We start from the raw sequence: 14,143 nt of genomic DNA, 5'->3' as shown, positions 1-14,143 counted from the left end.
GACAAATCACCAGCCCTGGGAAGGGAGGTGATAAGCTCCCTGTGAAGTCCACATTCTAACACTTTACAGGAAACTGAGCCCATCCTTCTCCTGGGTCCCTCTACGTGCTGCCCTGTGAGCTGCACCGTCTCTCTGCTTTGGAGAGGAAGGACTCCCTAGCCCAAGGAGGGGGTGAAAATAGCACCTTTCCTTTTCTCTGTGTGCTCAGATCCCTGTGTTTGAAGTGCCAGCCCTGGGTCCCCCTGCACCTTACTCAGAGGAGACCCTCAGTCTTCAGAAGAGAGGAGAATTAATAAGACTGATCCTTTAATGGGCTCTAGGCTTTTGGAAGGGGCATTGTGATGAGGTGGTTAAGTTTTACACCCACGAGCAGTCTTGAGTAAGGCATGTTTAACTTTGCAAGATGGTCAGGGAGGCTGCTGGGTGAGGTGGCTTTCGACAGGGATTACCGGTGGAGAGGATACAGGTGGGCTGCTGGCAGGCCCTTCCATCACAGCTTGCTTTCCCCCAGGCCCTTCATTATCAGGGAACCCTGGGGAAGGCTGTTGGCGTCTTGAGGTGGGCTGTCCTTCTGAGCAAGCCTCAGGTGTGGGTGGAATGGGGGTGCAGGCAGAGTGGAGCACCCCAGGCTGAGCATGTGCAGCAGGGGGTGGGGGCGGCTGGAAAATACAAAGAGGGCTCTGAGACCCCCAGCTCAGACCCCGGTTGTTTTAGGCCTCCTTAGAGGGTCCTCAAACTCATGGCTGAGGTGAAGCCTGAAATACCCTTGTCTCTGGGGACCCAGGGGGAGGGGTGGGCATCTGTGCTCCCCGAGACTGCCAGCTCTAGGGAGCTCTAGGTCCACCCAGCCAGCGCGCCCTTGCCAGGAAGCCCTAAATTTAGGTCTTCCCACCATGGAGGAGCTGTTTCCCTCCACAGCATAATTACAGTAATTATGTGCATTCAGATTACATGGTAATAAAATTAGGATCAAATCAGTCCAAATTGAAATCAGATGATTTAGGAGCAAAGTAATCAATGACAACATAAATAGAAAAGTCCAAAAGGAAGCTTAAACATGCAGACTTGTCATCAGGTCGGAGGGAAGGGCAAGCTGTTTAACCTCCGCTCAGCAGCACATTGAGTGTTGGTCTGCTTGGAACCGGCATTTAAATCAGGCACAAGCTGGTGACTGGGGATGGGTTGCCTGCAGCATTCTTGGTCTGGACCATCCCCTCCCGCCTCCTGAAGCCCCACTTGTACCCACTTGTACTGATCACCTGTGTTTTGACTGTCGTTGCTTCTCGAAGGCAAGATTGTCTTCCCTGAAAACCTGCCCGCCCAGGAGCACAGTCTCTTCACAAGCAGCTCTGCCTTGTGTGGCTCTTGGCTTCCCAATTAGGTGAGGATCCATCTGCTTCACTCACCACACCTTACACACTGGCCCCTTCTCCCCCAAGGGAAGCCCACACATAGGAGGTGACACACCCCACTGGCCAGGGTGGGAACAGGTGGGAGGTCTGCTCCAGATTCCGTGGTCTCCCTGCCCTCTGTGGCTACTTCTCTCTCCCTGTGGGCCAGCCCAGGGCATTCTGTTCTCCAAGGAGGCCAGGAGGGGGCTAGCCTCGTACACTCCATCCCTGAGGCCACAGCAGGAACAAAGTCTGACCACGGGCAGGGGGCTGTGAGTGCAGGAGGCAGGTCGTGACTCCTAAAAGATGTTGGACACCCTGTCTGTCACCTGCCTTCATGACTCTGGCTCATGTCAACCCCCAACAGGCCCAGCCATCGAACAACCAGGCCCCATAAGCTGAGGACAGAAGTTTGGGGGTGGACCATTTGGCCTGGGTTACAAGAAGGGAGTCTGAAACTGGGACACTTGAAGAATGAGTTTTGCCAGGCAGAACCAGCCTAGTGGCCACATGCTCAGGGCTGGAGCATCTGGTCTCTAGCCCTGCATCCCGTTCTTGTGCCCAGAGCCAGTGTGGGTCACCCTAGGCTGGGGCTGGATCTGAGACCAAGGGTCCCCCAGGTGGTCAAGAAGGTCTTGCATGGTCACCTGCTGGCGACAGGGTGGGGGTGGCTAGAGCAGGTTTAGTGTTGAGGGGAGCATGGCTGAGGCTCTTTGGATTGAGAGGGCTTCCCAGGCTCTGAGCTGGGGACACAGTGACAGTGCTGAAACCAAAGAGGCCTGCAGGCAGCCTTGCTTTGACATGGCCGGCATCCTGCTAGGTCCCCATTTTTGGAGCAGGAAAAAAGAGGTGCAGACATGTTTTAGTGTCCCTCCAAACACATTTATTTAAAATTCATTAAATTTCAAAAGTTGAAACTGCCCTGCAGGTGGCATAGAAGGTGGGGTGTGTTATATGTTGGGTTACACACAGATGGCAGAGGCAGCCGTGAAATGGAACATGTGCAGCTCTGGAAAGGGTTGTGATATGTTCTCATGGGAGCACATGTCCCCCAGGAGGGATGTGGGGGTTGTGAAGGAGCACAGGCTGTGGAGGAGAAAGAACGGTTCAGCTCCCACCTGCCCACTCACTCACTAGCTGTGTGACTTTGCCCTGTCTGCGCCTCAATTTCCTCATCTGTAATCTGGGAATAGTCACCTCCACCAACACAGAGTGGCTGTGAACATCAGAGGTGAGGAGTGCCCCTGCTTGGCACAGTGCAAGTACCTAGCAAGTGGTCGATATCACTGTGATAGCCCCTTTGAAATAGCAAGCATGGCTTTTATGTCTTGACCTTTAGTTTTTAAATTCAGGAGTGGGCAGAGTCAGAAGATGGATTGTATGTTCCTGAGGCAGGGAAAAGACGATGCCAGCTCTCCCGTGACCACCTTGTAGAAGTTAGAACATGCTGCTCTTCCTTGGAAGAAAAGGTGGATTTTCTACAGAGCATCTACTAGTAGGCTCTGGGGTTGGTGGAAAGGAGTGAGGAGAAACTGGAGGTGTCTCAAAACAGAGCCTTGCTGGCTCAAATGTGGACTATCTCGGTCCTTGGGCAAAGAAGAGGTTGAAGAATCCCAGGGTGAAGCTCTTCAGCCCACTGCAGGGTGATTCATTAAGGCAGCCCTTGAGAGACTACATTAGGGAAGCTGGAGAGAGAGGCACTGTAAGCCAAGGAGAACCCCTCCTTACTTATGCAAAGCAAAACCAATCCATCACAACCATATACCCTTCGACGCATCCTTTTTCTAAAATGCCAAAGAGGAGAAAATGGAAAGCCACAGCAGCCAGCCATGAACCGAGTAGCCTTAGGGTCAGGAGACCTGGGCTGGAAATGCAGTTCTCTGCTTCCCATACAGGTGACCGTGGATAAGCCACCTATACTCCCTGCACTGAGAACCTCTGGCTGTGAAATGCCTGTACCATCAGGTAGCTGGAGTGCTGTGACAGGTCAGGTGAGCCTCAGTCTGCTCTGAATTGCAGGAAAAGCAGGGGACTCCCCCTGGGATTTCTAGCAAGGTTACCTGGCTGCCCTGGGCAAGAAAGATTAATTAGAGGGCTTTTGCATTATGGGGAGGAGGAGGATTGACAACCCTGGAAAGGAGGGCCAGTACCGTGACCTGAACTGGTCACAGAAACAGTTGCTCCTCCTCAAGAGCCCACAGCTGTTAACTTTAGAAACCACAAGAGGAAATGTGGAGCCAGGAGGGCACCTGAGGTACCAAGTAGGAGGAAGATGCTGAGGGTAGGTGCCCGGCCTCTCGGATCCATCCTGTAAGGGCAGTGTTGTCAGATCACAGGGCCATACCCATTAGTGGGCTGTGGAGTAGACACTTAGCGAAGCTGAGACGGCCCATCCATGAACAGGAAGATTACCCGTGGAAAGGGTGTCTTGCAACAGTGTGTGGGGCTGCTGGGTGGATGGATACTGCATGGATGAACTCTAGTGGGGTTAGAAAACTCGAGCAGCCAGCAGAGCAGACTGTTACAGAGTCACCAACTTGTCCTTGTATAATCACTCCTTTTTCTATGACTGTGGATCAGGCCAAGAGACAAAAAGGCAGGTGGTAGTGTCCCCTGTTTGGATTCCAGAGGCTTTGATGGCACTTCCTCATTTGCCAGTGAGATCATAAATGTGTTTGTATATATGCATGTGTATAAATGTATAGCAATTGTGATAGATATAGATATAATAGTACTGCATATGCAGTAACTGCTAATAGTACTTGATGTTCAGTCAAGAACTACTGTGAGCATTCAAGTCATCTCAGCCAGTTCTCTCAGCAACTCTACAAGGGAGCCACCTTTGGTATCCCCATTTTACAGAAGAAGAAATTGAGGCACCGCAAAGTGGGATAACTTTACAGAAGAGGGAACCAACAGCAAAATGAAGTGACTTGCTCAAGGCCACATTGGAAGTACCTATGCCAGGACTGGAGATCAGGCAGCGTGGCTCTGGTGCTTTGTCCTTACTACCAGACAGCCTGGCCTCTATGCAGAGAGCCAATTCGTGAGGCTGGAGCTGGTCTGGAGCTGGCTGGGGTGCCAGTACTTCTCAGCAAAGGAAGCAAAGTCAAGTACCCCAGACTTGAGCATTCTCACACTTGCTTGGGTGAAGGGAAATAATGCATAAAAAGTGTTTTGTTTTGTTTTTTGGTACCGGGGATCGAACTCGGGACCTTGCGCTTGCAAGGCAGGCGCCGGAACCACTGAGCTAAATCCCCAGCCCCAAGTGTTTTGTTTTTTAGTTTTGCTGTGACAGCATTCTCCCCTTTTGCATAGCACCCATGTCTATGAATACTGTGCGCTGTTGTACTGTCTATTGTCTTAATAGAATTAATAGTAATACTTTCTCTTATAGTCACTGCACTGTCTCCACATGCAGGAAGCCAGCTGTGTTGGGTGGGACTAGAAGGAAATCACTGTGGTGTTGGTACTTCTCATAGTATCACAAAGCTTTGTGTGTTTTAGATTCTCCCTCTCCACAGAGTGGAGTCTCTGCTTCTTCAGTTCAGCCACCTCATTCCCCACAGCAATGGCCTCTGTCCCAGGGCCTCAGTCCAGACTCCAGGGAAAGACAGACCCCACGTGTACACTTCCCTGATGAAGCCAGCAGTCAGGCTCCAGGATGCCTGGAGCTGCCCATATCCACTGGGGCTGGGCCTGTCCCTACATGGGCATGGATCTAGTCCCCCATTTGACTAACTTTACGAGCCCCTGGCTGGGGAGATACCTGTGGTTACAGGGCATTTTGTGTTGGTGGTGCTGGAAGGTTTGTGTGATGTGTCCATCCTCTTGGTAGGGGCTAGTGGGGACCTCAGGTTGGAAGGAGCATCCTGTTCTCACAGTACTGTACAAATGTAGGACACTGCCACACCGGGCTTGAGGCAGGCTAGGTAGGAGGGAGGGGGCATTTCTTGGAGGCTCTTGGGTCAGAATGGGCACAGCTCTCACCCATGGCTGTGATGTGCCCTGCCATCCCAGCCAGCCTGTCTGCTGTGGGGTGTCCATGAGGCCTGACCCATGTTGTGTGTGGTGATGTGTGCACGTGTGACTCAGGCCACTCCTTTTCCAACTAGAACAGTCCCCTGCTCCCAGGACAAAAACAGCTGCAGGCCGTTTTCCCCTGCAGGTTGGAGCTCCTGCTCTGAGGGAGTGAGCTCCAGATTTATCCCGAGTCACAGCTTGCACACTCCGCAGCAAAGCCCATGTCCTCACTCTGGCTGAGCCAGACTACTGAGCAGTGCAGGCACCAACACAGGCCCCTTGCAGAGCCACATGAGGAAGAGAGCCACACAGATGAGCCCTCTCTGGGGGCATGCTCCCAGGGGAGCCCACTTCGAAGGTCTGGATCTTGGGGGTAGGGGAAGCTTCTCTCTAGAAGTGGCATCCTGTGACCTTGAGCACAAGACACACAAACACACACACACACTCTTGGGGGACAGGTCCTACGAGTCGCTTCCTGGCAGAGGAAACAGCTTGTTCTTCCACTTAGTGGTTGAATGGCCCAGACGAGCCCCGGCCTGTGGTCATGCTGCCTGTGTGTGAGCCAGCTCTGTTCTCATCTGCATTTACCCAGGGGCATCCCTGGCTGATAACTGTGTTGCCTGCCAGGCCCAGGGCAGCAAAGCCATTCCCAGTGACCTCTGTCTTTCCTCTTTGCAGTTGGAGGAGGCGGAACACTTTGCCATGATGGTGATTGGCCTCGGTGAGGAAGCTGGGGAATTCCTCCCCAAGGGCTACCTGGCCCTGGGTCTCACCTGTAGCCTGAAGGCCACTGACGGTGAGTGCCAGGCCCTGGGAGGCCTCTGCCTGGGAACAGAAGTCTGTTTCTGGACTCCAGAGCATCTTATTCCACCAGCATCCCCTCCCCATCAGTCTCCACAGACACTGTCTACTTCTGGGATAGATGCACTTGTGTGTACACACATGCTCTCTTGGCCTGCTCTATATCTACTCTTGTTCAGATGGCCACAATACAACATTAGTCCTCTATTCAGGGAGTCAGTCTTTCCTCCTCCTATGCCTGGCCAGCCCCTCAGAGCCAGGCTGCTGTGTTCTGTGGACTCCTGGTGCCTTCTTTTTTTTATTTTTTGGTTTTTTGAGACAAGGTCTCGCTATGTAGTCCAGGCTGGCCTTGAACTTACTGTGTAGCCTAGACTAACAAGCTGAACCTGAACTCATGGTGATCCTCCTGCCTCAGCCTCCCAAGTGTTGGCATTATAGGCATGCGCCACCACACCCATCCTCCTGGTGCCTTCTGTGTAGGGTGCCTGTGAGCCCTCTACCCCACTATGGCTTCATTCTTATCACCACTGTGATCTTCTGGGGTCTTTTAATTCTCCTTCACATGTGGCAGTGCTGAGCAAATGTCTAATAAATACTTATGTTTAGCTGATAGATCCCATTCCTTCTTGCCCTGGCCCTTCCAGCTCAGTCCAAGCCTCCCCCATTGATCAGGCAGGCACCTACTTTGGTTACTGTCTTAATCACTTTCTTTGTTGCTGGGACAAAATACCTGATACCAGCAACTTACAGGAAGAGAGGTTTATTTTGGCTCCCATTTTTAGTCCATAGTAGGCCCGCTCCAAGCCAGAAGTCATGGTGGAAGGACCTGGGCAGAGGAAAGCTGCTCACATCATGGCAGCCAAGAAGCAGACAGAGAAGCGACCAGCTGGGGAGGGAGATTTCTGGTCACACCCTCAGTGACCTGCCTCCCCCAGTCAGGCCCCACCTCCTAACAGAAAATCAGTATAGCACCCCCAAATTCAATCACTTTCCAAAAGCCCTGCCTCTGAGTACATGAGGCTCTTGGGGGGACATTTAGATAGAAAGCATAACAGTATCCTTGCAGCCTGAGGGTTGGGAATGGTGGGTACCCACTCTGGTCTAACCTGGAACAGGACGGACCCTTGCCCACATCCCCAGAGTGCCAGCCCCTGGGAGTCCCTCTGTGCCTAGCCTCAGAGGCCCCATCCAGCCTAACTTGTCTGAGGAGAGGAGAAAGCCACAGAGAGCCTGGCACAGGACCAGAGCTGGCAATCACAGTGTTCAAGACACCCACGATCCTTGCATGGGCTAGTGAGCGAGGTACCAGTCCTTTGTCACAGCTCACTTGAATCAAAGCAGCCTCCTTGCCTTGTCCCCTGTCCAAGCAGCGGCTGTGTTTGTAGCTTTCTAAGCTGGGAAGCTCTGGCAACCTCAGCACCTGGTCCTTTCCAGTGGGACCAGGTCCAGTCTGAGTGGGGCCTAGATGTAGTCATGGGAAAGCCTCCCTAGGTGCTTAGTGTGGCCCCAGCCAAGAACATCTGCCCTGCTGCATTTAAAGCTGAGTGTGTCGTTTACAGGAAAGGGTCAGCAGGAGCCAGATGAGTGTGAAGCCCAGGAAGGCACATGGCCAGGCAAAGGGGGTAGCCTTTTTCTGTAGGCTGGAGCACCTTGGGTGGGACTCCTGGGTCAAAGAGTGCTTGTGGGCTTGGGCCTCTGAGTGGGTCAACTTTGTGTAAGTAGCAGGGAAGGTAGAATGTGCCAGGAGGCGAGAGGAACAGAGGGCATCAGCTGGGGCTGCCAGACTTTGAGGTTTTCCAGGCAGGGCCCCTTGAGTTTCTCCCAGCAGAGCTCCTGTGCCCTGAGGATGGGGCAAGGAGGACTAGGAATACAGCTCAAAATCCATCCTGTCTTCCACAGCCACCCTGAAGTCTAAGCAAGATGAATTACATCGGAAGGCGCTGCAGTCACTAGAGAGGTAAGGAGACGCTCCTTCACTGCAGGCGCCCCTCCTGCCTTTGGGAGCACAAGGTGGCATTTCACATGCTTTACCTCATGTGACTCTCTGGTATGTTCACCTCTGTGAAGTGGGGGGTCTCTATTTCCATTTTTTAGACCAGTCAACTAAAAAATGCTGAGAGGTCCCCCAGAGGGACAGCCTATCCTCGGCCCTGGGCCTCTGGCCTTCAACACTGCGGAGTCAGGTGATCAACTAGGAACTGGGACTACAGCCGCTGCCATGCTCAGGCTCTAAAGTGGGGATACCAACCCACAACTGTTGTGATAATTATGTGAGATAAACCAGGAAAACACCTGCAATGTCCTGCATTTGCAACCATAGTGTTTGCCTCCTTCCAGCCCCTCCCAGTCACCCACAAACCTTAGCAGAGACTTCCTGGCAACTTGGAGTCTCAGGCTGTCCTCAATCAGCCTTTAGTCACTGCGCCCCATCCCCCAGCCTCCACCTCACACCTTGAACCTTGGCCCTCTGGGCCTGTGTGCCTTGCTCCCTCCTCAACGTAGAGGTGGCAGTTTTGCTGGGTGGGGCCTGGCTGGGACTCCTTACGCCAGCTGTGGTGAGACATGGGGCACTCCTGCCCCTGTGTGGGGCAGGGTCCAGTCCCAAGCCCCCTGGAGCTCTGGGGAATGGGGGCTTTTCCCATCTCCCCACTTGTTCTTTATTCTCAAGGCTTCTTGCCCAGAGAGGCTATCTCCAGCCCACTACCTGCAGGAGGTGTTATCCTCTGTCCTTTGGTGTGCACAGGCTGTGGCAGGCTGACAGGTGCTGGGGGGCAGCCTGGGCCTGTGTGGTATGGACATATGTCCTGTCTGTCTCCACCCCCTAGCCCTTCCCCTCCTTCAGGTTGTCACCTTGGGGCTCCCACCCAGGTGGCCCTGCCTCAGCTGGTGAAATCCTCAGAGCCACTGTTCCTGCCTTGTGCTGCCTGTGGGTCTTCACCCAGCCGTCGCCTCCCAGCTGGGTGCCCCTCCAAAGCAAGCCCTGGCAGAATCCACCCTAGCACCCAGCACAGGGCTAGCATGCAGGAAGCCTGGGTCACATGCTGATTGCCCGGTTGTTGGTGACTGACTTGTCACTCTTTCCCTATACAGAGCCCGGGAACTGGCACCTGATGACCCCCAGGTCATCCTCTATGTCTCCCTGCAGCTGGCCCTTGTCCGACAGGTGGGTTGTCACAGTTCCTAACCCCCAGGGCCCTGGGGGTGCCAACTTCCTCCTGGCAGCTCCACCTACCAGCTGTGTGCTCAGCTGCAAGCGACTTGACCTCTCTGATCCTCCACTTTCTTCTCTGTCATGTGAGCATGTCTGTGCCCTGCTCTGGGGACTCAGGGGGGTGCAGTCAGTGAGTGTGAATGCAGCCCTGCCCCATGGGGGGCATCCAAGTAAGGACTGTGCTCTGCTCTGCCTCCCCTGGAACAGGGAAGTTTCCTGAGAAGTTCAGAAGTCATCACAACCGTATCTGCATGAGTCCTGGCTCCCCGGACCTTTTCCTGAGATCCTGGGAAAACAGTGATTGGCACACGGAAGCTCTTTCTGGGGGCTCTCAGTGTGACTTCAGAGCTTTTCCCTGCCCCTGCAGACACCACGCTCAGGCCTCTGCTTCTGGGGCCGGGTAGGGGCCTCCTGTGTACCTACCACCTCACCCTGCTAGGCTCACTGCCACCTCCCAAGACTCCCCCAGCCCCTCTGTCTTCCCCAGGCTGAGGACACTGGCTCAGTAGGGACTCCCCACTCCCCGAGCCCTTCAGATCCTCCTCTGCTCTCCTGCACTGTAGCTACAGAGTGGGGTGTCTGCCTCTCCCCAGCCGCGGAAGCCCCATTATCTGGTGAGGACCACAGTGCCTCATTTAGTCTCTGAGGGAACCAAGGTCCCCTGAGCTCCTCCACTGAACTGAGGCCTTGATCCCATTTGGAGGCAGGCCCGGGGTCCTGTTCCCACTTGTGTCTTCAGTCGCCTCCAAGAGCTTTCTCTTCTGGCTTGGGGATAACAGGGACCCTGCGTCCCATCCCTGCCTGTTCATCCTCCCTGGAGCCCACGTTGGCCTGGCTCCTCTTCTCACTGCACAGCAGCTCTCACTGCTGGAACCCCTTCTCTCTCTCACCCCACACCTTGACCCTTGTCCCAAGCTCCCGTGTCACCTGACCTGACTTGTCACTCAGCCATTTTCTCCCCCGTGGCCCTGCTGTCCTTCCTGCTGTCATCTGCTGCCTCTCCTTGCCTCTTGCACCCCCTCTCCATGATTCACATGGCCCCTCCTCCACCCCCACACTCCCGACTCTGCCCTAGACCAGGACTGGGCCTCTCTGTGCCTCTCACCAGGGTATCACTCTGCCCCCAGGAACATGGAGGGAAAGATACCTGAGACAGCTTTATTTTTAGTCCTCTATAAAAGAACCTGGTGCTTTTCTTGCCAGTCAAGTTAATGATAAACCTTGGGTGATGCATTTTTAAATCTCTTTAATTATTCACCCATCTCTGATGAATAGTGCCCATCTGCAGAGAGAGATCGCTGGTTGGCCAGGCTGTTGGAGCCTGGTGCCCAGTTTCCTTGGGGACCCCAGGTCTTGTCAGCCCCAAGGGGTTGAGGGCCCTTAAATGGACTCTTAAGAGCTAGACTTGAGCTTGTGATCCTCCTGCCTCAGCCTCACAAGGATGCTGCCATGCCTAGCTTAGGAACAAGACTCTTAAATAGATTAATTGGCTGGGTGTATTATCTCAATAGGGGAGCACATGCTTGGCATGTGAGTAACCCTGGGTCTGATCCCTAGTGCACGTGCGCACGCACACACACACATACACACACACACACACACACATATCACATCACGAGGTTCTAGGGAAAACAGAGCCCTATTATAGACAGTCAGAGGAGGGGCTGGGGATTTAGCTCAATGTGCTGCCACCTGCCTTGCAAGTGCAAAGTCTTGAGTTTGATCCCCAAACAAAAACAAAAAGAGAGAGAGTCACAGGAGCTAAAGTGTCTCTCAAGGCTTGAGGGCAGACATGAAAGAGCATTGCCTCAGGACTAGATGGAGGGATCTTTCCAGTTCCTTAGGGGCAGCACCTTGGAAGGCTTGCAGAAGGAAACCCACCCTTCCCAAAGCACCCTGTGCCAGCACTCTGCAGGACATTTTCATTCAGTGTCTCAGCCACTGCAGTAGGGAGAATCATTCTCTTCATTCTTTTCATTTTGCTGCAGAGGAAATAGAGCTCAAAGAGGTAAATTCCCTTGCACTAGGTGCCAACTAGGCAGTGACAGAGCTGGGCTATTTGCCCCCACTTGACTCCAGAGCCCCAGCTCTTGCCTCTGCTAGCATCTAAAGCAGGGGGCAGGGGGATGGACAGACCAACAGGTCAGGTTGTCTTCCCCAGGACCACCAGAGCAGGTACCTAGCAGACTGAAAGAGCCACCACCTCCTGGCCACTGCCCTCACTCCATCCATACCTGGTAACGGCCTCCATGCCTGCTGGGGATAAGGTGACAGGGTTAGCAGTGTGAGGGGACAGGAGGCTCATGGGTCCTGGGAAACTGGGCCAGGTTGGAGGTGCACAGAATCTAACAGGAGAAAATGGAGGTCAGTGCCCTGAACTCATAGCATGACAAGAGGCTGGCTTGCCCTGGGATGAGCTGGGTCTAGGCCCTTCTCTCCACCATGGCCCAGCCTGTTTGAGGCCCAGCCTGTGCAAGACAGGGAGCACTGGTCAGACTTAGGACCCCGGACCCTGGTGGGGGCTTGGCTCTGGTGCTGACCGGCTCCACAGTGCTGTGCCTCTCCACTTGCTTAGGGACTTTTGGAAAGAGGAAGGGGTAGAAGATAAGGAAGCATTTCATTTGTGTTTGCATTTGCTCCGTTAACCCCTCTAAGGTCAGGCCTGTGCTCATAGGCTACTGAATTCAGGGACGTGGAACTCCAGGGACAGCTAGAACCTAGCCCTTTGGAATTTACAAAACTCAATGGTTTCTGCAATACCTTACCTGACCCAAAAGAGCAACATCAGTGGGGACAGATAGCAGGTGGCATCTCAGAGCAAGAGGCTCTGTGTGCATTTGGTGGGGAAGGAGGAGATGGTGTAGAGGGCACAGGGCTTCCTCGCAGGTCACATGAGACTGCTTAAGGAGCGCTGCAATCACTGGGATGGCTCAGCCTGTTTTGAAGAAATGTTTACCTTGGTGACTGCCAGAATTCTTTTTACTCTTTAATGCTTGTGGAAACTTCCCCCAGACCCTGCCGAGGGTGTGCAGGCCAAGCCATGTGAGACCGGGAGCATTTCTCTCAGAGCGCATCACCTTCCTGGCTAAGCAGCAGGTGGGATGGGGATGTTCAGAGTTGAAATGGGATTGGGAGAGCAGCTTTTGGGGAGGATTTAGAACTCAGCCACCAGGTGTTGTGCTAAGAATTAAAAACGGTTTCTTTAGGAAGGGAGTTCCTATCCCACCTCTGCCCTCTGGGTTTTCAAGGAACAGGGCTCCATCCTGGTGAGGCAGGGTGAAGTAGGGGGTATAGCCAGGTAAGAGTGTGGCCTTAGCCCTGTAGGGTGTGCTCAGGAGTTGACCCCGTGACCCTGTCACAGCTGCAAATCCCCAATACCCAGCTAGATTTGCTAGGGCATCAGGGTCCCACTGGCCGGTTTGGTGGGAGCAGTAGAAGTTCCCTTCCCCACTGCCTGCTCCTTCTGAGCTCAGAGCAGCCAGGCCTGTACTCTTGCACAAGGATCCCAGGAAGGCAGGCAAACCAGAGTTGGAGGAGGCTAGGGCCCAGGTGGCCATGGGTCTCTCCACACTGCTACGAGCTCTGCCTACACCTGGAGCCAGGGCTTTCCTCCAGCTACCCTCAGGGGGCACTGCAGTGGCTCTTCAGACCCTCTACATGTGGCTTCCCCACCCTGCCTGATCCGCCTCTCCCTACCTGTCCAGACTTGGAACCAGGTTTAGTAATTTATTGATAGAAGGAAAGAAAGAGAGAGAAGGGGGAGGAGGGAGGGGAAAGAAAAGAAAAGAAAAAATAGGACTAGAGTGTGGCCAGACCCTTTCTTCTGGGCACTTGCCTCTGCATCCTGTTTTTTCACCTCCCCTGGGCAGGATTCTGCTGATCTGGTAGCAGAGCTCCATGGAATGGCTTCTGCATGTAGCCAGGCCCCCTCTCCCTAGTGCGTCCACCCCTCCCGTGGAGGAAATGCTTTCTGTTGTGTACCCAAATCCTCTGCGCTGTGCCATGAACCCACTTCCCTCTGTCCCTACTGGAATGGAAGGTCTCTCCCTGCCAGGCTGTTTGTGGGGCATATTTTCTCACAGCACCATCCCTGCATCCCAGTGCCAGGGGTTCACTTGAGTTGGACCTGGGGGGCCTCTCCTTGGCTGTCATCTGGCACTGGAGTCTGGGGAAGGGTCCTAAGCTGGCGGCTTCCTCTGTCAGATCTCAAGTGCCATGAAGCAGCTGCAGGAGGCCCTGACAGTGTGCAAGGATGATGCCAATGCCCTCCATCTGCTGGCCCTGCTCTTCTCCGCCCAGAAGCACTACCAGCATGCCCTAGATGTCATCAACATGGCCATCACTGAGTACCCTGAGAACTTCAAGTGAGTTCCCTATGGACAGAGCCGGGTAGGGGCTGGCCAGCCATCAGCACAGGTGCCAGGACACATTGGGAAAGCGCCCACTGCGTGCACACTCCCTGGGTGGAGAGACAAGTGGGTAGAGGGCCACAAGTGGCTATAGTGCTCTGTGTGGGACTGGGGAGTGGTGAGCCTGTGGTCTCCTTGGGGCTGTGGGGCTGCGGAAGAGAATGCACTGGAGTGCATGGGCGCTGCATAGGTGCTTCCCCAACCCCGACCCCGACCCAGGCTCTGTGTGACCCCTCCAGGCCACCAAGGCAGGAAGCTTCATCATGACCCTGATGCAGCCAGCCAAAGATGAGGTCTAACCCTGGCTG

General features: G+C 54.1%; 1 protein-coding gene across 1 annotated transcript in view; it reads left to right on the top strand.

The window, feature by feature from the left end:
* Ttc7a (tetratricopeptide repeat domain 7A) overlaps nucleotides 1-14,143 on the top strand; it is a 117,700-nt gene that overhangs the window by 64,089 nt on the left and 39,468 nt on the right. The window contains exons 12-15 of the mRNA XM_004839401.3: nucleotides 6,093-6,210; nucleotides 8,115-8,172; nucleotides 9,306-9,378; nucleotides 13,630-13,790. Coding sequence (XP_004839458.1) covers nucleotides 6,093-6,210; nucleotides 8,115-8,172; nucleotides 9,306-9,378; nucleotides 13,630-13,790 — 410 coding nt within the window. The remainder of the gene's footprint in view (nucleotides 1-6,092; nucleotides 6,211-8,114; nucleotides 8,173-9,305; nucleotides 9,379-13,629; nucleotides 13,791-14,143) is intronic.

The sequence above is a fragment of the Heterocephalus glaber genome, unplaced genomic scaffold (assembly GCF_053883595.1).
Source record: "Heterocephalus glaber isolate CG9 unplaced genomic scaffold, H.glaber_assembly_v1.0 deba00001457, whole genome shotgun sequence".
NCBI classification, from domain to species: domain Eukaryota; kingdom Metazoa; phylum Chordata; class Mammalia; order Rodentia; family Bathyergidae; genus Heterocephalus; species Heterocephalus glaber.
The sequence above is the reverse complement of the archived record's forward strand: the minus strand, read 5'-3'. Positions and strand labels throughout refer to the sequence as shown.